The 20867-nt window shown below is 49.0% G+C and overlaps 1 protein-coding gene across 2 annotated transcripts in view; it reads right to left on the bottom strand.

Annotated features, from left to right (window-relative positions):
- Window positions 1-20517, bottom strand: part of GRIN2A (glutamate ionotropic receptor NMDA type subunit 2A) — a 207542-nt gene extending 187025 nt beyond the window's left edge. The window contains exons 1-3 of one of the 2 annotated variants that reach the window (XM_060282391.2): window positions 19887-20517; window positions 18421-18607; window positions 16307-16729 (exon numbers count right to left, since the gene is read on the bottom strand). In XM_060282391.2, the coding sequence (XP_060138374.2) occupies window positions 16307-16726 (420 nt within the window). In that variant the 5' untranslated portion in view covers window positions 16727-16729; window positions 18421-18607; window positions 19887-20517. The remainder of the gene's footprint in view (window positions 1-16306; window positions 16730-18420; window positions 18608-19886) is intronic. The other variant, XM_088656648.1, reaches the window with a different exon arrangement.
- Window positions 20518-20867: the final 350 nt, after the last annotated feature.

Raw genomic sequence — 20867 nt, 5'->3', positions numbered from 1 at the left:
AGAATCCTATGTCTCTGTTTTCTTATCTCATTATACATGATCAAGCTTTCCTTAGCACCTCAGCCCTTGCTTTCCCCCCACAAGACCAATTGCAGTCATTAACAGTCGTTAACAGTCATCTACAGGTTTACCACTCCTATCAGCCCATCACCCATTCCCATCACCCCCACCCTCTGAATATACATAAGGGTCTGGCTACTTCTGTTTCAGTGTATCTGATGAAGTGTGCATGCACACAAAAGCTCATGCCAAAATAAAAACTTAGTTGGTCTTTAAGGTGCTAGTGAAGGAATTTTTTTATTTTGTTTCGACTCAGACCAACGCGGCTACCTACCTGTAATAATAATAATAATAATAATAATAATCCCCTGCCCATCTGGCCAGGCCTTCCCAGCCACTCTAGATAGCTTCCAACAGAATATTAAAAACACATTAAAACATCAAACATTTAAAACTTCCTTCAGATGTCTGCCTCACCAAGGAATGTCACCAGGCCTGTTTCCCTCCCTGGAAGACCAAGGAGTGAGGGGGGCCCACTATAGTCTTTCCCCTCACTTTCAAAACTTCCTGTCTCTCTAGGAACAAGAGTGCAGTCCATTTGACCATTGGAGGGCTGAGCGGCAGGAGTGATCTCTGTCTCCCGCTCTCATTTTATCTGTGTGGTTTTCAAGGCTTGTTTTTTGTTTAAGAACATGAGAAGAGCTTTGCCAGATCAGGCCAGCGGCCCATCTAGGTCCAACATCCAGGTCTCACGGTGGCAAGCCTGAGTGGGAACGTGGCTAGCCTGCCAGGGATGGGTGGACAGCGAAGGCATCTGCCCAATGTCAATATGCAGGGAGTTCCAAAGGCCACACTAAAAGATTGATTTCTTACCAATGCAGACAGAGTGTTATGAGGCACCTGTGACAGTTCTGCAGATGGGAGCAGACAAGTGGGCACATATCTGGGGTCAGGTGTGGTCTGTACATCGACTGTGTAAACAGAAGTGACATTAAATTAAGACCTCCAGCCACTCGTGCTTACTTATGGAGAGGCTATGTCACAGATAGTTGAAGCCTCAATGATGTACGCAATGGTTCCGTCATTTGACAGTGTCCCTGTTCAACTTTCGTTTTCCTGCACAATTGATAGAAGCGCATAGCACTCCACAAGTTTTGTAGGAACTGATCAGCCGTAATTTACTACAATTCACACACAAAAACAATCAATGGCGTGGGGTAAGGAGGACTCACAAACAAACCAGGAAAGCTCAGTTGGAGATGGAAAGAAGATAAAAGTCCCTACCAGAGAAAAATGGCAAATGAAGTGGTTGGACTATGCTGAAATGGCAAAACTGACCAGAAAGCTCAGAAACCAGGAAGACCAAAACTGTCATAAGAAATGGGGGGGGGAATACAATTTACCTTAAAGACCACTGTAAGAAGTTGAAAACATTAGCAGGACTGCAATAACACTTGTAATATAATGAAAACTATGGATAAATTGGAGTTATATATATAAAAAAAACTTGGATTATTTTTTTAAAAAAGATGCAGTAGAAAAGGTTTAATAACAAAACCCATGGGAAGTCCAGAGATTCAAGAGAATCTTGTAACTTTGGATGTGTTGTGGTATGATTGTAAACTTAAATATATAAAACAAAAATTTAAAAAAAATTAAAAATGAAAGCTTGGTTGGTGAGAGTCTGTTGCTAATAATGCTGAGGTTGCAGGTTTGATCCCTGTGTGGTATGGGTAGGCAAACTAAGGCCCAGGGGCCGGATCCGGCCCAATCACCTTCTAAATCCAGCCCGCAGACAGTGCGGGAATCAGCGTGTTTTTACCGGTACATGCGTAGAATGTGTCCTTTTACTTAAAATGCATCTCTGGGTTATTTGTGGGGCCTGCCTGGTGTTTTCACATGAGTAGAATGTGTGCTTTTACTTAAAATGCATCTCTGGGTTATTTGTGGGGCCTGCCTGGTGTTTTCACATGAGTAGAATGTGTGCTTTTATTTAAAATGCATCTCTGGGTTATTTGTGGGGCCTGCCTGGTGTTTTCACATGAGTAGAATGTGTCCTTTTATTTAAAATGCATCTCTGGGTTATTTGTGGGGCCTGCCTGGTGTTTTCACATGAGTAGAATGTGTGCTTATGCACCTCTGGGTTATCTGTGGGGCATAGGAATTCATTCTGAGGGACAGTGGACTGGCCCCCTGCTGAAAAAGTTTGCTGACCCGTTATGGGATAGCTTAATATTCCTGCATTGCAGGGGTTTGGACTAGATGATCCTCAGGGTCCCTGCCAGCTCTACAATTCTACGAAACCGGTCCCAAGCTGTTCAGGGCTTTATGTGCCAACTGTAACAGCTTGAACTTGGCCCAGTAGCAAAATGGCAACTGGTGCAAGTTTCCGAGCTCTGGTATTACACGCTGGCTGAGTCTCCGTCCTGCCAGCCTTTGTCCCGCCTTGTTCTGCAGCAACTCCAACTTCTGGATCAAGTCAAGGGAAGTACCATGGACAGCGCACTGCAGTAATCCAATTTTGGTTAAGGCTGCAGCCTAAGCTGTCAAAGCCAGTGGTCTGAATCAGTTCATGCGTGATCGCCTGAAGTGGTACAGCCCAGCCCTGAATGGTGCAGCGCAGAAGGAATAAGCCCCCCAAACTTCATGAGCTTTTCTGTGCGTTTCTTCTGAGCACTTCAGAGGAGCAGAGCATTCAGACTGTGTGGTTCAGAAGCATCCCTTGGTAGCATCGTGCATAAGCAGTAACACGAGGTGTTTGAGAACAGGCCTCCTGTGGTTTGTCCACATCACAGCTCAAGCTTGCTCCCTGTTAACTCTGAATGCTGGCAATGAATTACGAGCAGCTCTTGAACCAAAAATGAAAGAAAGAGGGGGAAGTCTGGGCCTATAAAAAGGTCTTCCTGGCACCTTCCTTTGCCTCAAGCTCTTGGTAGAAGTTTGGCTTCCCTGTCATCTTATTTAGATCATGTCTGTTTTGTTGCTTGTGGCTTTTCGAACATGGCTGCTCCTTTGCATCTCACAAACAATTGGGCAATCGGGCAAAGCTCGAGGAGAAATTTCGGGACAAGATGTGCAGCCGGGGAGAAGAAAGGTTGCAACGTTTGGTACTTTTGGTTTAGAGAAAAGGTTTATAAGAGGCGACATCACGGGAACTTATAAAATTCTGCATGGCAAGGAGAAAATGGGTGGAGGGAACTTTCTTTCTCCCTCTCCCCTATCACTAGAACTCATGGACATCCAATGAAGCTGAATGTTGGGGGATTTGGGATAGATTTTATTTAAACAGGACTTTTTCATGCAGTGCAGAGTTCAGCTATGGAACTCATTCCCAGAGGAGGCAGCGATGGCCAGCAACCTGGGTGGCCTTAAAAGAGGATTGGACAAATTCATGAAGCCTTTCTTCATCCAGAGGGTGGCAACCCAAGAATGGACCTTTTATGCAGTGGCTCCCCATTTGTGGAATGCTCTCCCCAGAGAGGTTCACCGGGTGCCTTCCTTTAGGCGCCTGGCAAAAACTTTTCTCTTTAATCAGGCCTTTGGTTGATTGACATTCAATGCCCTTTTTAAATGTGTTGGGGATGGGGGAGGTTATTGGGTTGTTCTTGGTTTTATTTCGATTATGTGTTTTGTGTTTTTATATTATGATTTTATCTGAGACCTGCAGGTACACGGATGCGGGTGGCACTGTGGTCTAAACCACTGAGCCTCTTGGGCTTGCCGATCAGGTCAATGGTTTAAATCCCCATAACAGAGTGAGCTCCTGTTGCTCCGTCCCAGCTCCTGCCAACCTAGCAGTTTGAAAGCACACCAGTGCAAGTAGATAAGCAGGTGTCGCTGCGACGGGAAGGTAAACGGTGTTTCCGTGCACTCTAGCTTCTGTCAGGGTGTTCCATTGCACCAAAAGCGGTCTAGTCATGCTGGCCACATGACCCAGAAAGCTGTCTGTGGGCGAATGCTGGCTCCCTTGGCCTGAAAGCGAGGTGAGCACCGCAACCCCATAGTCGCCTTTGAAGGGACTTAACCATCCAGGTGTCCTTTACCTTTACCTTTTACAAGGCAGTATACTAACTAACCAGTAGTGATGTATGGAAGTGAGATCTTGACCATAAAGAAGGCTGATCGCCAAAGAATTGATGCTTTTGAATTATGGTGCTGGAGGAGACTCTTGAGAGTCCCATGGACTACAAGAAGATCAAACCTATGCATTCTGAAGGAAATCAGCCCTGAGTGCTCACTGGAAGGACAGATCGTGAAGCTGAGGCTCCAATACTTTGGCCACCTCATGAGAAGAGAAGACTCCCTGGAAAAGACCCTGATGCTGGGAAAGATTGAGGGCACTAGGAGAAGGGGACGACAGAGGACGAGATGGCTGGACAGTGTTCTCAAAGCTACCAACATGAGTCTGACCAAACTGCGGGAGGCAGTGGAAGACAGGAGTGCCTGGCGTGCTCTGGTCCATGGGGTCACGAAGAGTCGGACACAACTAAACAACAACAATACTAAGTAAGTAAGTAAGTAAGTAAGTAAGTAAGTAAGTAAGTAAGTAAGTAAGTATAAGGCTACTGGTGACTTGTGGTCCTCCAGATGTTGAGCTCCAGATCCCATCATTCCTGGATGCTGGTTTGGACCAATAGGAGTCCAACATCATCTCAAGGGTAATGGGTTCCCCATTCTGATATATATAGGGCATTATCCAGTATCAGATGCTCACAGAAGACCCACTGAAATGATGGACTTAAGCTGGCTGATTTCAATGGGTCTACTCCGAGTAGGGCATAATGGGATACCTGTCACCCATCACATTTTTCTTCAGAGCCAAAGCAGGCTTTGGGTAGTATTTAGGGCACTTGCCAGGGCCAGGGGAAGATGAACGACACATGAAATTAAAGCAGAGAACATTCAGATTTACAACATAAAACTGATGGTCCTGCCAAGTTCTGCTCCTCCCTCCACCTACCCAGGAAAATAAAGAGATTGCTGTAATTTACAAAGGAAGAAGAAACTGGAGGTATGGAAGGGATACAGTCTTTGGTACCTCTACAGCTATTGACTCCAGGGATGGCCAAAATTGTCAATTTCCATTTCTCCCTTTCCCATCTCAGTCCTCCACATTTTGGCACATTTTATGATCCCCCCCCCTTAAAGACCCAATGAAAATTCACCAGCATCTTAGTGTGCATTTCTCCTAACAGACATGTCTGTGTGCAATTCTGCTTAATACACACATTTTTATTTTTATTTTGCAGAGCGGTTTCCCCTAATTTCCAGTCATTTTCACTAATATCTTTATGCACAGTTTATGCCAGTGCATACACTTCTGTGCATGTGACTTGGCCGCAGAGAACATGCAGATTTACTCACTGAAAATTGCAAAATTTGGAAAGGTGGAAAATCTGTGTTTCGGTTCTCGTATTATTTCTGAAAATGGATATTAGGTAAGTTCCCCTCTAAATGGAATGGAATCTCATTTGTTTCCCCCCTCTTCCCTTCCTAATTAACTGTCAAAGCTCCAGCATCAGTTGACTAAGGTGAAACTTCTCGAGACATTGTCTCAGATGCTGGGCTGTCAAGGAAGCCAATGCATTAAAAGTATTGTCTTGCCTTGGTAAGGGACTAGATGACAGTCAGCAAACTGAAGCTCAATCCAGGAAGAACCTGTTAGTGGGTGGTTCCCTAGACCAGAAGGATGGGAGATTGCCTGCTCTTGGTGGGGTTGCACTCCCTATAAAGGAGCAGGTACAAAGCTTTGGGGGTTCTTCTGCAATTATCTGCCCCAACAAGAGAGTCCAGCTTGTGTCCAGAACTATGCTACAGATTTGAGAAGGTGTTTCTTTTTTTAAAACACACACACACACACACACACCCCACATGCTTGTTCATTATACTGGGCAAAGCATGTTACCAGCAAAACAAAAAAGGAGAGAGAAAGAGAAAGAAACAATTAAATTGTCAGTTCCAATTAAAGCCAGCATGTTCTCCAGCACTGTTAATAGATGACAAAGTGGAGAATTAAAACACATTTGACAGGGACAATATGCATCCCTCTTCTGCTTGGTCCAGACAACCAAGTCAGGTACAAGCAGGTAAGCTGACCCGGGAGCTCCCACAATCCATACCACCTCCTTGACTGTTTCATTGAGTTTTAGAAATATCTCAGAATCATGGAAGCGGGGGGGGGGGGATTAAGAGAGGAGGAAGGAGAACCAGCGAGCCTCTGAGATGACTCCTCCATTCACATCTACAGACAGCCTGCTTAGGTATGAATTTGTGATGCTCACTTCCCTGTTGATCAAGTCAATTTAGGTGATTTTGATAGCTTCATGGTGAAGTGGCACCCTTTTCTCTATCACTCTGACCCATACTCCTGGAACAAAAGAGACCACGGCAGCAAGCAAGGCCTGCAAAACCCAGTTATTTATAGCATTCAACATGCATGTTATTCCCAAATTGACTACATCAAGCATGACGATGACCTTCCAGTAAATTCAAATCACAGGTCCCCTGTCAAAAAGCGACAACTTATTTATTTTGGTGCTGGTGTGTGCATGTGTGAGAGAGGTAAGCTCAAGTTCAGCAACTGGTACCCTCTTGCACCAAATATGACCTGTGGAATGTCACCTGGCCCTTTGATTATCAACCAAACAAAAAAAGGGGGGTACATTGGATTACCTAAATATTCAGGCATGTTCCCAGGCTTTAGGAAGGGTGCATCAATATCTGTTGCCTCCTCTTTTATTCCTGTAGGTAAGAGCAGAAGAAGAGCCTGCTGGATCAGGTCAATGGCCCATCTAGTCCAACCTGAGCACAAGAGCAGTTTCCAACAACCAGTATTCAGGGGCATACAGCCTCCAACAGCAGAGGCAGAGCCTAGCCATAAGAATTAGCAACCATTGGTAGCCTTATATTCCATGAATCTGCCTAATCCTCTTTAAAAAGCCATCCAAGTTACTTGGGCTGCTGCTAGGACTCTCATTTCAGGAGGACGTATTGCTCCTGTTCTGCACTGGGCCTGGTAGAGAGGCAGTGAGGCATTTACCCAGGGCTGTTTTGGAGCAACTCCTACCCTTTGGAGCTCTCCCTGGTGCTGAAATGGCCATTTGTATTAAGAACCATTGTTCTGTTGCCAGGACACTACACCCTATATCCTCTTACTTGCTTCCATTTATGTTGGTGGCATTTTTCTGCTATGAAGTTGTGAACTGGAAAGGCAGTTGGCACATAGGCAGCAGTTCTGTGGTGGAAGTGCCTCTAAGGGGTGGTTGGGATCACCAAAGAACAGCCAGAACATGAATAGAGGTAACCTAATACATTTCAACCTGCTCAGCTCTATTAAATATTAACACAATGACATTCAATATGATAAAACATTTAAATAAGCCTAATGTTCATCAAGTTAATCCAGTATCTTTGCATTCAGTGACCCAGAAGCTGGACGGTAAAAGGAAATTACCATCAAATCATAGAAATGTAGAGTTGGCAGGCACCCGAAAGGTCATCTAGTCCAGCCCCCTGCAATGCAGAAATCACAGCTAAACCACCCCTGGCAGATGGCCAGCCAAGCTCTGCTGAAAAACCTCCAAGGAAGGAGAGTCCACCACCCTCCACTGTCGAACAGCTCTAAGCAGCAGGAAGTTCTTCCTAATGAGTCAGAATCTTCTTTGTTGTCATTTGAATCCATTGGTTTGAGTCCTACCCACAAGACTACTCCATCTTCTATGCCACAACCCTTCAGATATTTGAAGGTGGCCATGATATTACCTCTCAGTCTTCCCTTCTCCAGACTAAACCTGCCCAACTCCCTCAACCATTCCTCATACAGCTTGGAAAAGACCCTGATGTTGGGAAAGATTGAGGGCACTAGGAGAAGGGGACGACAGAGGACGAGATGGTTGGACAGTGTTCTCGAAGCTACGAACATGAGTCTGACCAAACTGCGGGAGGCAGTGGAAGACAGGAGTGCCTGGCGTGCTCTGGTCCATGGGGTCACGAAGAGTTGGACAGGACTAAACGACTAAACAACAACCACCATTCTTGAGTGGGAAAATCTATTTGCTGAAAGCTTACTGCAGCATCCTCCATATTTTCAACCCTTTGAGAATTTAGGGTGACAGCATTCAGATTAGGATTCGTAGCACACCTCCCCAATGGTGGCTGGTGACTATTCACACTGGTAGGGTGGCAGCCAAGGAGCCAATGGCAGGCATATCCAACTATTTCTAGTTTTGTCCCTGGCCTCCTCCTTGCTGAGTCCTACAGGGGCAACACAGAGACTCAGCAGGAGGAAGCTGGCAGCCAGAGCCACCCCCCATGCAGATGAGATCTGGCTGAAGGCAGACTAGGGTTGCGTCCCATTGGAACTAACGGATCAGCCTTCTCTGCTGCACATCCCACTTCTGACACCAGAGAGGGAGCATGCCAATTAAACAAGGAATGAGTCAGTCCTCTCCCACCATCACCTGTGTGGTTGGGGGAGGCAATAGGCTAACTCCATGGGACGCCTCTCCCTTCCCACCTCCATCCTTCTCTGTGGAAGAGGCAGGCAGGGCCTTATCGGTGGTGACACCATCCTTGGAACGCCCTCCTCCAAGAGATATAATTGGCTCCCTCCTCCTTTTTTTCTTTTAGTTGGACCCCGAAGAGCCTTTTGCTTCTGTCTGCTTTCAGTTGCTTCCTTTACTGTATATTGTTTCTGAATGGCTGTGAGGGTAGGATTTGGTTTTTCACAGATTGCAGACTTGAAATCGAAATAGCTTTACATTGCTTCTTCTGCTTCAGTATTGAGAATTTTGATTTTGATTAAACTTCATCCGCATACACCACGGGAAAATATCTGTATTTGGAAAGCGTTGAAAGAAGCCTCTTAAGTGAAATGTACTATTATTGATTTAAGAACAAGGGTGATGATGATAACTGGCAGTAGACTGAGGTTTAGTCATAACTCTGGGCTACTTAAATAGGTGCTAAGGTATGAGTCTTGTAGGATTCACTGCCGCAAAGTGGCAATGATAACTACCAAGACTACTAGATGGAGCTTCCATAGCTACCTAGACTCCAGAATGGAACAGCCATGCCCAGAGGCAACATACCTCTCAGTGGCTGCTGGGACAAGCACCAGAGGAAAGGCTTCCCTTTTGCATCTTGCACGTGGGTGCCCAGAGGCTGACCACTGTCGGAAACAGTATACTGGGACTTGATCGGTTTTGTTCTAATTCAGCATTGCAGTACTTACGCTGCCCCAAGCACTTGATTGGACTGCGGCTGTGCCTTCCCTGTTGCCGAATCCCTGTGGCAGGCAGGAGAGGTCCAGGTGAGGCAGAGACGAGCTAGGACTATTGGGACATGCTTCGAATATACACGCACACAACACTCCCATTGGGGGATCGTTCTGTTAGTCTTTACATGCAGCGTGCTACTCCAGGCCAGCCCATTCTCCACTCTGTCCTGCAACCCCAACTCCTGAATCTGTATGGATCGCTGATCCGAAACGGTGCAAATCTCTTAATTCCACCACCCCATCTCCCAACCGCAATGCTGAAAAGACATCTACGGAAAAGGCAAGCTATAGGGAGCGAGGAGGAGAGGCGAGGGGATTGAGAGGAGAACCCAAGCTATTTTTATTTTCTAATATCTGGTTTGCCTTCAGTCGACTCCGCTACTGTTGTGAAACAGTCTCGGGGTTTGATGTGCTGAGAAATTATTTGCTGAAAAGCTAATAAGTGGCTCTCCAGTCAGCAAACGCCTCGCTGCATTATCATCAACTCTTTACATAAGTGACAAACAAGATTGGCTCAAAGGCTCCTCGGCGGCAGCCAGTATCACCCAGGCAAAACACGAGGCAATCTCAGGAGCAGGGTTTGTGACGGTGGCCCATTCAGCCTTGCGAAAGAAGCTTTCGCATCTGCAGCTACGTTTCATGCCTCCTGGAGTTGAAGAAACACAGGAGGCTGCCTCAAACCAAGCCAGACCACCAGTCTGCCTAGCTCAGTATTGTCGGCACTGGCTGGCAGCAGCTCTCCAGGATTTTGAACAGGGAGCCTTTGCCCCAGGATCGAACCAGCGACCTTCCGCATACAGAGCAGATGCTCCACCACTCAGCTAACAGCCTTTCTCCATATGTAAGAACATCAGAAACTGCCTTGTACCAGGCCAGACTGTTGGTCATTCTTGGTTAGTGCTGTCAATAAGGGAGGAGGGAGAAATCACGTTCAGTTTGCATTTGAAGTCAAACCTGCCCAATTCTCAGTTACTGAAACAAGACGCAGTCACAGTTCACACTTCGCACTTCTATGAATTTTGCAATGCTGTTCTCCAGCCAGGTAATGTGTACCAAAAAAAGATCGGGTCTGTTCTGAGTAAACGTTAGTCGCAAACCATCCAGTACACGAAGATTTTGTTAGTTTTGAAATTCAAAATCAACATGGAAATGTGGAGAACAGAACCAGAAAAACAAGGAAAGGAGAGAAACTGAAATTACCAGATTCTCCCTTCCTGATCTGCAGCTGAGATGGCCAATCAGTGGCTCTATGCCAGACCCAGCCCTCCTCACCCTGATGCAAATTTATTTGGCCCCTCATTCCTCCACTCCACATCTTTTGGTCGCAACATGACCCAAAAAATCGCCTGCCAGAAAGGAAAGGAAACAAGATATTCAGTTGCAAAACACACACACGTTATATTCCTTTCTGCTCTGCAACATTAACACCCCTCTGTTGAATTTTGATGGCAGTGGGCAGATTTTGGTTTACAGTATTTAACTTATTTTTCAGGTTTCTGCAAATGCAACAAAGAACTCATGTGCCCCAAGCCCAAGAAACATCCCATGCATATGCAATGTAAATGATAGCGGTCAAATTTTAAACAGAGTTGTATAATATTTTATATGAGACCACCCACGAACGGGTGTGAGCAGGACTCCTGCATTGCAGGGGGTTGGACTAGAATGATGACACTTGGGGGGTCCCTTGCAACTCTACAATTCTATGCTTACATGCTTGTAAAGTCCTCCATCAGCGAAGGGGGAGATTTGTGGCTCTCTGGATGCTGTTGGACTCCAATTCCCATCAGCCCCAGCCAGCATGGCCAATGGCAAGGAATTATGGGAGCTGGAGTCCAGCAACACCTGGAAGGCACCAGCTTCCCCACCCCTGTCCTAGGCACATGTCCCAGCCTTTGAGGCATCACATATTAAATGCACTCGTGCAACATCTAGAGGACGGCAGGTTCTCCAGCTCAGCCTAAAATTCTAAATGGCCCAAATGGCATTTGGCCTTCCGGTTTCTGCAGTATGTTTCATTGCTGGGCACCACTCTGTTCACTGGAGGACACAGAGCACACACCCCAAAAAGGCAGAAGTTGGCTGTCCCTGCTCTGCAAAGCCAACCACAGTTGCTGGACCCCAGCTGCTTACATCCAACATTCGGAGAGGGAAGGAGGCAAGACCAGGGAAGAGGCCAAAACAATTCTGGGGGAAGGCAAGAGAGGGCTTCGTTATGTGTTCTGCAGCTCCGCAAAAAGCTATTTCATAAAGAACCACTCCGATTCATAGATTCGGCAATGTTCTGTGCAGGGAGGACGGAGCCAGTTTCACCTCTCCACTGCAATTCCTGGTTCACAACAATAAAATGAATATTAAATGCAGCAAGCAGTAATAGGCACCATGCAATAAAAGCCGGTGGGTGGGGGATTTTGCAGTCTTGGGGCCACATCCCCAGGTGGGCAGCCTTCTGAGGGCCACATGACAGTGGTGATCAGGTCCAGAGGCAAAAGGAGACAGAATGATGGATGTGGCTATTGCCTCTTGCAGTAGACTGGTTTCTGCACAAACACACTGCATGCACACGAAAGCTCATACCTATGACAAACTTAGTTGGTCTCTAAGGTGCTACTGGAATCAATTTTTTTAATTTTTTGTTTCGACACTGCTCTCTATCCTCCATGCAGGCAAAGAAGGGGCGTTATCAGAATCCAAGGGACCATCCCAGCCAGACAAAAGTGTGTGGGGTGTGGCTTGGGGAGCGTTCTGGGGTCCACACAGGGAAGGCTGGAGGGCCATATTCCACCCCTGGCATAAGCAAAACCAGAAAAAAAGCAGGGAAGCAAAACTAAGAATAGCAAGCGAAGGGCGAGAACCGGGGAGAGCAGAAGAGGCAAGGCTAGGAAGGTAACAATTAACTTTAATGTGGCTATGAGGTCTTCACTGTGCATCATATCTGTGTGGACCAAAACAGCCTCTTGTTCCATTTCCACATTGGTGTAAACTTCTTTGCAGATCAGAGCTTCCACGCTCCAGCTCCCAGCAGAAGCATTTTCTTGAAATCTGGAAGTCCTGATCCAGCTTGGTGCAACACCCCTGGGTTGAGCTCCCAGCTCACCTTCCACATCCTGGAAGTGGCCCTGCGCTGCCACAAGAAAGGTTGTGCCCCATCCTATGGACCTGGGAGCCACCGTCCCAGCAAAGAGGCTTGCGATAATGGCCTGTAAACCCACATGCCCTGTGGAATTTGGGTTCACGGTTCGACTTCCGGACAAGCAAAGGCAGGACCTCTTCACAAAACATGCTTTTAACCTCTGCAATTTGCTGTCAGCGAGATGTTCCTCCGCCACAAGCTTTGGACAAGGGTTAGGCCAGGCACCCCCAAACTGCGGCCCTCCAGATGTTTTGGCCTACAACTCCCATGATCCCTAGTTAACAGGACCAGTGGTCAGGGAAGATGGGAACTGTAGTCCAAAACATCTGGAGGGCCGAAGTTTGGGGATGCCTGGGTTAGACCAATTTGCGTAGGAATATTTAAGAGAACTACCAATGGCTAATCATGATCTCAAATTCACAGTCAAAGGCAGTCTATGCTGAGGACAAAGAGCAAAGTGGCCATCTCCCTCACTGGCTGCTATTCAAGACGTACCCAGAGTCCTGCTGGAGCCAACCAACAATCCATTTCTTTCATCATTCCACTTCCAAGCAATGTTAGAAACTCGGATATATAAGTTAGGCGCCAAATGACACATTAAGCCTGGGTTACGGTCACAATGGAACGTCTATTCACCAGGGGCTTGGAATAGAAGATCCCTTCCAATTGTACAATTCTATGATCTCAGCTACATTGCTCGACTGTGGCTTGCTCTGACAACAGCTCACTTGTCCCAGTGTGCAAGAAGGAGAAACACACACCATAGAAGTGGAAATGGTCTTAACTATGTAGTAAGGCAGAGGTTTGCAAACTGTGGTCTGTGAGATCCATCTGGGCGGCTTGTGGAGAGGCGACAGTGTAAGCTCGGCCAGCCAAGTAACAGAAGAAGTGCTTCTTTTGCTACAGACGAGTCAGCGGGCTCGATGGAGATGTCAGTGGCCAACCGGGTGCCCAGAAATATCCACGTGGTCACAATGGAACCCACCCCAGTAGCAGAACGCACCTAGCACCTGGTGTGTTTCGAACACTGCTTCCAAAAGCAGACAGACAGGTCTTCCTTTCACAAGTCGGGACCTGTTTGTTCACAGTGCCTGGTACTCAAAGGTAAACTGCCTCTTGCCATGGAGGTTCAATTTCGCTGCCGTATCGAAGAACAGCTTCTCCTCTGTCTGCAATGAATTTGTCAGACCAGAGGACACTTTTCCCTGCCTCCTATGACACATTCCAATAGTGCATGGGCTCAGAGACAAAAATAAGTGGAGCAACAGATGGAACTCTGACCTTTGCCCTGTAAGCTCCCTTCCAGCCAAGAGAAAGTCAAATGTTTCTGCACACACCTCTCCATCCAGGCAAGCAAGAGGGGAGAGGTCCCTGGTTCAATCTCCTGATGGCATCTCCAGCAGTGTTCGAAATCAGCCAGGCGCCAGGCTCATTTTGCACCTATTGGCCGCTTGCGACCAAGTGAAGATGCCCGGGTGCCAGGATGGTGCCTGACATCTCCTCCAGCTGGAGGTGCCTGCCTGGGAATCCTTGGATCTGGACTGTTTTCACACACTAATACCCCATCCTGTAGAATTCTATCAGTTCTATTTTATCTGCACAATCAGAGTGAATTTCGGGAACCAAAAAGTTCATATTGAAAAAAATGGCTTTAGAGCCATCTTGCCCCCCAAATAGCAACCAGGCATTCCGCTTGGGTAAGTGTAACTCTGGTTTAAGGGGCCATTTGGCGCCTAGCTGATATATCTCAGTTTCCAACACTGGGTTTCTCCAGGTAGGGCCGGGAGAGAGCTTGCTCTAAAGTCCTGGGAAGCTGCTGCCAGTCAGTGTAGACAATACCAAGCCGGATGGGCCAATGGCATGATTGCAGTTCAAGGACACATCCCAGCCAAGCAAAGGCACTTGAGGGGGGTGTAAAACAGAGCCTGGGGAGAGGGGGCGTGGCCTGTGGAAATCCCGGGGGCCGGATAGAAAGCTTTAGAGGGCCACATTCACCCCAGGCGTGACGTTCCCAAACCAAAGAGAATCCCTTCACCCTTGTGATGAAAACTCCCGCACGTTTGTTATCCATTGCATGGAAGAGGTACAGGACTTCATTTGGCATCATGCTGGGATTATGTGGACCTTCTGTCAGAGCCAAAACAAAGAGAGACCATTTTCCAGGCAGGCTTTGAGAACTATCGAGGGTTTGCTATGCACGCTGACAGATGTAGGCCTCAGGCCCCAGGCCCCATTCACACCATACAGTTAATGCACTATGATACCACTTTCAACAGCCATGGCTCCCCCCCCCCAAAAAAAATGAATCTTGGGAACTGTAGTTCATTAAGGGTGCCAGGAGTCGCTTGACACACCATTGCCCATTCCCAAAGTGGTTTAAACAATCAATCCTTCTTCCTCGTGGAGAACTCTTTGAGAATTGTAGCTTGGGAAGGAAACTAGTAAGAACCTACAGCTGCCAGAATTAGAACTGTAAGAGGAAGCCACGGATGTTTGAAATGGTATTGCAGAACTTTAAATGCATTCCATTTAGCAGAGTTGCCATCGTGCCCTGGAGATTCATTCAGTCTCACTGCACCACTGCTCAGTTGCCTAATCCCTGGCGATTATTATCTCTCTTGCACACATTTTGCTAGAGTTTTTGTTTGATTCCACAGCAAGGCGGCCTATCCTATCCCGAGCCTTTGAACTCGCACCTCGTCACGCAACCCCGGCACAGCTCCCCTCCACGATTGGTTCAACTTTCCTGAAATCAGGGACGGCCCACACATGAGGCAAGGGGAGGAGGCCACCGCAAGAGGCAGGAACCGCAGGCGCAGCAGATCCCGATGTAGATCTTTATCCCACCCCCCTTGTTCATGATGTAGATCATTCACTCCTTTTTCCCTGGCAGGGAAGGAGCGCCATTTTGTGGTTTGCCCCAGGTGGCAAAATGTCTAGGGTCGGCCCTGGCCAACATCCCAATTGGTCTCCATAACACCAGCTAGGTAAGCCACCATTTACCTATAGCCACCCTGCTGCAGTTAAAGTCTCCCCATCACTTCCTTTCGACATGCTTGCTGGATTGATAACTTCCAGGGTCTACACTACACATGTGTTGCGATCCTTGTTACCCCTTACGGATCTCAAGAGATGCAGCTTGTGCATGAGTTGCAAAAATATATCCTTAGCCCCCATCCCCAACAGAGCTGCCCCCCCCCACAATTCCCTAAGAAAATGACAGTTCGGCTGGTTGACAGCGGACAGTGACAGGAAGAGGTCCTTTCGGCTCAGAGTTGGGTGGCTGGGGAAGACTTTTATCCAACAACTCAAAGGAAACATGCAGTTCTGAGTGAAACCCTCAGCTTTGTGCCATCCAAGCAGATCGTGTGTTTTGGTGCATAAGCTGCTGAAGACCTAAACAAACATCCTTTGTGAACCGAAGACAAAAAAACTGATTTTGCTAATCTTTCACACCCCACAGCCCAATGTTGATAGGGAATGTCATGGAATAGCCACAAACTGCTCCTACCAGTAGGCCGTGATACTGAGGAAGAAACGCTCCAAGCTAAACCACAAGTCTAATCGTTCAGAAATAAATATCTTCCCTCCCCTAAGAAACTGAAGTTACAAGCAGCTTAAGGAAGCCAAGACCAACCCATTAAGGCAAGAGTAGCCAACTCGGTGGCCTCCAGATGTTGTTGGATGGTAACTCGCACTTTCCCTAACCATTGGTCATGCTGGCTGGATAACAGGAGCTGCAGTCCAACACCATCTGGAGGGCACATGTTAGCTACCCCTGCATTAAAGGATCGCTAAAGGATCGCTCCATTTCCGTTTCTGCCCAAAGAGGGAGGCGACAGCATACATTGCCCCACAGGGCACCAACTTCACACAACAATGTGCTCTCCGCCTACCTTGTCCGCCATGATCATTGACGAGCCACCATGAATCCCCAAGATTGGAATAAAGGTCTGTGACGAAATAAAATCCAAAATCTGGGCAACCGCCTCCTGGTCGGTGTCGTCTCCGAAAACCACGCCGTGGATCTTGGTGCCCGACATCAAGTCACAGACGTTGGTGATGATGCTTTTGGGGTCTGTCTGGTTGACCAGAAGGGGCACCACATTGACGTCGACGGTGAGGTCGCCGGACATATCCCTGGTCCAAAGCGCTCGGACCTCTCTTTCCGTGACGTACTGCGTCCTCCCCAGGATGACGGCGATGTTCAGGATGGGGTAGCTTTTCTCTGCCCCCCAGACGAGGGCCAACTCTGCCAAGAGAGCCTGAAGCACCAGGAGATTCCAGCAAACTCGCGCCATCTTCACCAACTCCATGCTCTGCGGAGAACAAGGAGCCCGGGATGGGCATCACATCATGCGGAAGACGAGGATGAACTGCCACAGCCTCCTGCCTCCCACAGGGACCCGGTCCTTAACCTTGCAAACAGGCATCCTTGAACCGAGTCCTCCTGCAGGGTCAAGGTGGCCCTCAAAGTTCAACTTCAGCTAAGCACCCAGGGCTCAGTGCAACACTTAACTCCCACCAGAGCAAAACTGAAATTGTGTTCAAGGTCTCGGAAGGGCCGCTGGCCAGCTCTGCTCATATCCTTCCCTTACAAGGGGGAACCTAAAACCAGCTCAATCTCTGCTGAGGACACAGCGCAGATGAGATATCTGAAGCTCCTCGGCATGCCTTTTCGGAAAGCCTGGCTGCCGAAGGCTTTGAAGGCATCCAGTGACCCAGGCCCTGTCTGCTTCCTGCCCTCCTTTCCTCTCCCCTCCTGCTGTGGCTGAAGCAGCAACGATTGGTGTGTGTGTGTATGTCCCCCCCCCACTCCCCTCGCCTCTGTCCAGAAATTGTATTTTATTCCAAGACTCATTTCAAGCTGGCTGGCTGCTCACGCAGAACTGGCTGCATTTCTGGAACAGATTCAGACATGCAATATTCTAACTGTGGTTTTTTTCCTCCTCACCACCCCCCTCACCCGCCCTCACTCCTCTCTCTCCTTGGCAATGTACCCACTTTGGCTGGGCATCGGGGATGTTGGCCCGGCGCTGGCATGCATATTGTCCCCTTCGCTTCGGGTCAGGTCCCTGGATGATGCTCTATTTTCGTGGATTTCGTTGGGCAGGTGGGTGAAAGGGGGGGCTGATGTTCCTTCTCACAGAGGCCGGTGGCAAAGCCGCTTGTGGAGGGGGGGGGGCTACCTTCTGCTGACTTCCATCTCACCCACCCACCCCGTGGAGGGGGGGAATGCATCTCTGATCCTATGGCTCCCATCAGCCTGACATCTACACTCATCAATCATGTTCCAGCAGAAGCAGCGATATATAGGACTCAGAGTAAACCTCTTCCCTCCCTAGGCTTCAGGTAGGCATGAGCGAGGGGTCTCTGGAGCTGTGTGTGTGTGTGTGTCTCTCTCTCTCTATCCCCAGACCTCATTTGGATTCAAACTCAGCCGTTGTCTGTTGCAGGGCAGATTTTTTTTTTTTCTGCTTGCCCGACTGCAGTCAGATCGCACGAGAGGCAAAAAGACAGAAAGAGGGTGGGTGGATTTTTTATAGTAAAACCATAACCCACTCGCCCGTGCCTTTAAACCTCCTTCATCGGGAAGTATTAATTATTTGAAATATCCCCACCCCCACCCCACCCCACCCCCCAAAAAAGAAAACCACTGAGTTTTAAAAAAATGCACCACGCTGGCAGAAGAGGGGGAGATTGTTTGCACCAATTAGAAAGACGTGCACAACACACATACACACACACACTGCGAAATCCCGCACCGTTAGCCTTTACTACGTAGAAGAGGGAATTCTTAGCTTCTCGCTCCATTCATGGGGGCGAAAGGGAAACCAAGAGCAACAGCGCCTCCTGGCGCCCGCCGCGTTCCTGGCGCTTCTCTCCACTTTCTCCCTAACCACCCCCCCTCAAAAAAATTATTTATTTATTTATTTATTCATTTATCCTCATCTCTCCCCCTCCCCACCCCCCGCCAGCCACTTTCCACCAGCATCAGAATCAGCATTACCAGGAATGTGAGAAATCGTAGCCGCTGCCGCAAAGTTTGGCATTTCGCAAGACTCCTCAGCGCCGGGCGTCAAGGGAGGTTGCCATCCTGCTTTCCAGAGATGCGATCGCCAGTGCTGGTGCTGAGATCGGGGCGCCACATCCTCGCCTACCCGCGAGGCAGGGTTGCTTATCGGTGCAAAGGGGGTCTAAAAGGGAGGGTTTGGGGGAGAGCGGAGAGGAAGGGAGGGGAGGGGAGGGGCGACAGAAAGACCACCACGTTAGCGCAGGCGGAACAGCGCAAAATAACACAGCGACAACTTCGCGGCGCAGCGGATTAATAAATCCTCGCCGGGCAGCCGATCGTCTGGAGGGGGAAAGTTGATTTGCTTCCATGTAATTTGTCGGAGCGCACGTTTTGCCCGCGATCTTCCTTGGAAAACCGTTCCCCGCTCTTCTTTCCCTCTCCCACCTCCTGCCGCAATTTCTCTCCACTAGGACGTGCACGCGATCCTATGCGTCCTTACTCCCGAGGAAGCCCTCGCGGAGTTAAACGGAATTTCCTCCCCGGGTCAGGATGCGTAGGATTGCGGTGTGTTTTGGGGGAGGGGAGAGAGACATATGAAGCGGCCTCGCCCCCTCCCCACTCTCCCAACACCACCCCTAGGTAGACTCCCTTACCTGGGAGTAAAAAGCCCACTGAGCATAGGCGGGCCTTGCTTCCGAGTAAACACCCCCAAAACTTGCGTTCTCATAACCACCGCTGCGATCGGTCTACTCGGAAAGTAAGGACAGACCCCCACCCCCTCTGCAATTCAATGGAGGGTCCTTCTTCCACCCAAGTTAAAGGTCTCTTCTAGCAGGTTGAAGTTCCCAATTGGAGGGGTCCCTCGCGAGGAGTTTTTAGCTCCCATCTTTTCCTGGGCGGCAAGTCCCATTGAAGTCAAGAGGACTTGTTTCTGAGTAAACACGCACAGGCTGGCGATGGAGGGGGTGCTTAAAAGAGGGCAAGCCGCCTCATTTTGGGATGGAGGAAAGAAGCGACCCTCCAAGCACTTCCTCGAGAGTAAACTCAGCTAAGCGCCACCTGCTCAGTAAACCTCTACAGTAATACTAATAATACAAATAGCACTAATTTCCATGCTAAAAAAAATGGGGAAACGCAAAATAAAATTCTACTCTCTCGCTCTTTCTTGGCAGGCGAAATTGACATGCAAAGCGGCAGCAAGGCCGGGACCCTAATCTGTCCATTTCACCCATGGGTGGCCGGGGGTTGGCGCGGGGGTGGGGTGGGGGAGATCGACGTTACTGTCGAGGCAACCCAACTCCACCCCCACCCCCTTTGCAACAGTGCCAGGCAAAAAGATCGCCACCAACCATCCATAGCTCCCACCTCTCTCTCTCTCCCCTCCCCATTCCGCATTTTTTAAATTATTATTTATCATAATTGCTATTATTTAATCGCCTTCGTCGCCGCTTGTTACTCACTGCATTCGCCCTCCACATAATTCCAAGATGAAAATCCTCCAAGTCATTTCAAAAGGATTCCTTTGGCACCCGTCAGAAACGCGTCTCCGTGTGTGTGTGTGTGTGTGTGTGTGTGTAGGTGGTGAGTGGGGGGGGTGCTTGTGTTTTGTGTGCGTGTGCGTCTGCTTAATCCCCAGATTTTAGCTCAGGTGCCCTTCCGCAAGAGGGGGGAAAAACCACGCCAGGCAGCATCTTCGGGCTCCCAAAGCCATCCAACACACACAGGCGCGCGCACAAACGCGCGCACAAGCACACATACACCGCCTCCTGATACAAGTTTGCCAACCCAGCCGAGGGAGGGAGAGCGCGCAGAGTCCAACAACCTCAACTGCTTGCCCTGCTTTGCAACGAGAGAGACGCCAACCTCCTCCAAAAAACCCGGGGCGCTTTAATTGCGCGCGACGCTTGCTCAAACTGGAGACTTGTTACTCGTCCCCATCGACTTTTGGAGAGCGCTTCTCTGCTGCAGTGGAAGCAAACAGGGCAGGAATTGGGAGGGTGTCACAAAAAAGGGGGAAAGACCAACAGCCCCCTTTTTTCTCTCTCTCTCCTCTCTCTCTCCATCACTGGAAAGGGATTGTTGAGCCAACTCGCCAGCAGGCGGCTGCCGGCTGGAGGGATTGAAGAGCGCAGGAGGAGGAGGAGGAGGAGGAGGAGGCCCCAGCTGAGCGGAGCTGGCTGGGCTGCTGCTGGGGGCTTGGCTCGGCTGGTGCACTGCCCCGGGGCGGCAGAGGGGGAGCGGCGGCGGCGGAGGGGCCGCAGTCTGGAGCAGAGCGCGGTTCGCACGCAGCGCCTGAGCGCCAGCCCAAGCGGGGAGGAGGGAGAAAAGTCTTCCCTGCTCCTTCTCTGCAGCAGCACCCCCTCCCCAAAACCGGGGGGGGGAGGGAGGCGGAGCCGCTGCGATAAGGAGAGAGGCGCGCCGTGTGGCCGCCCTGCGACCCG

The sequence above is a fragment of the Zootoca vivipara genome, chromosome 13 (genome assembly GCF_965207765.1).
Source record: "Zootoca vivipara chromosome 13, rZooViv2.hap1.1, whole genome shotgun sequence".
NCBI lineage: Eukaryota > Metazoa > Chordata > Lepidosauria > Squamata > Lacertidae > Zootoca > Zootoca vivipara.
Note: the sequence above shows the minus strand (reverse complement) of the source record. Positions and strands in the feature narration are given on the sequence as shown.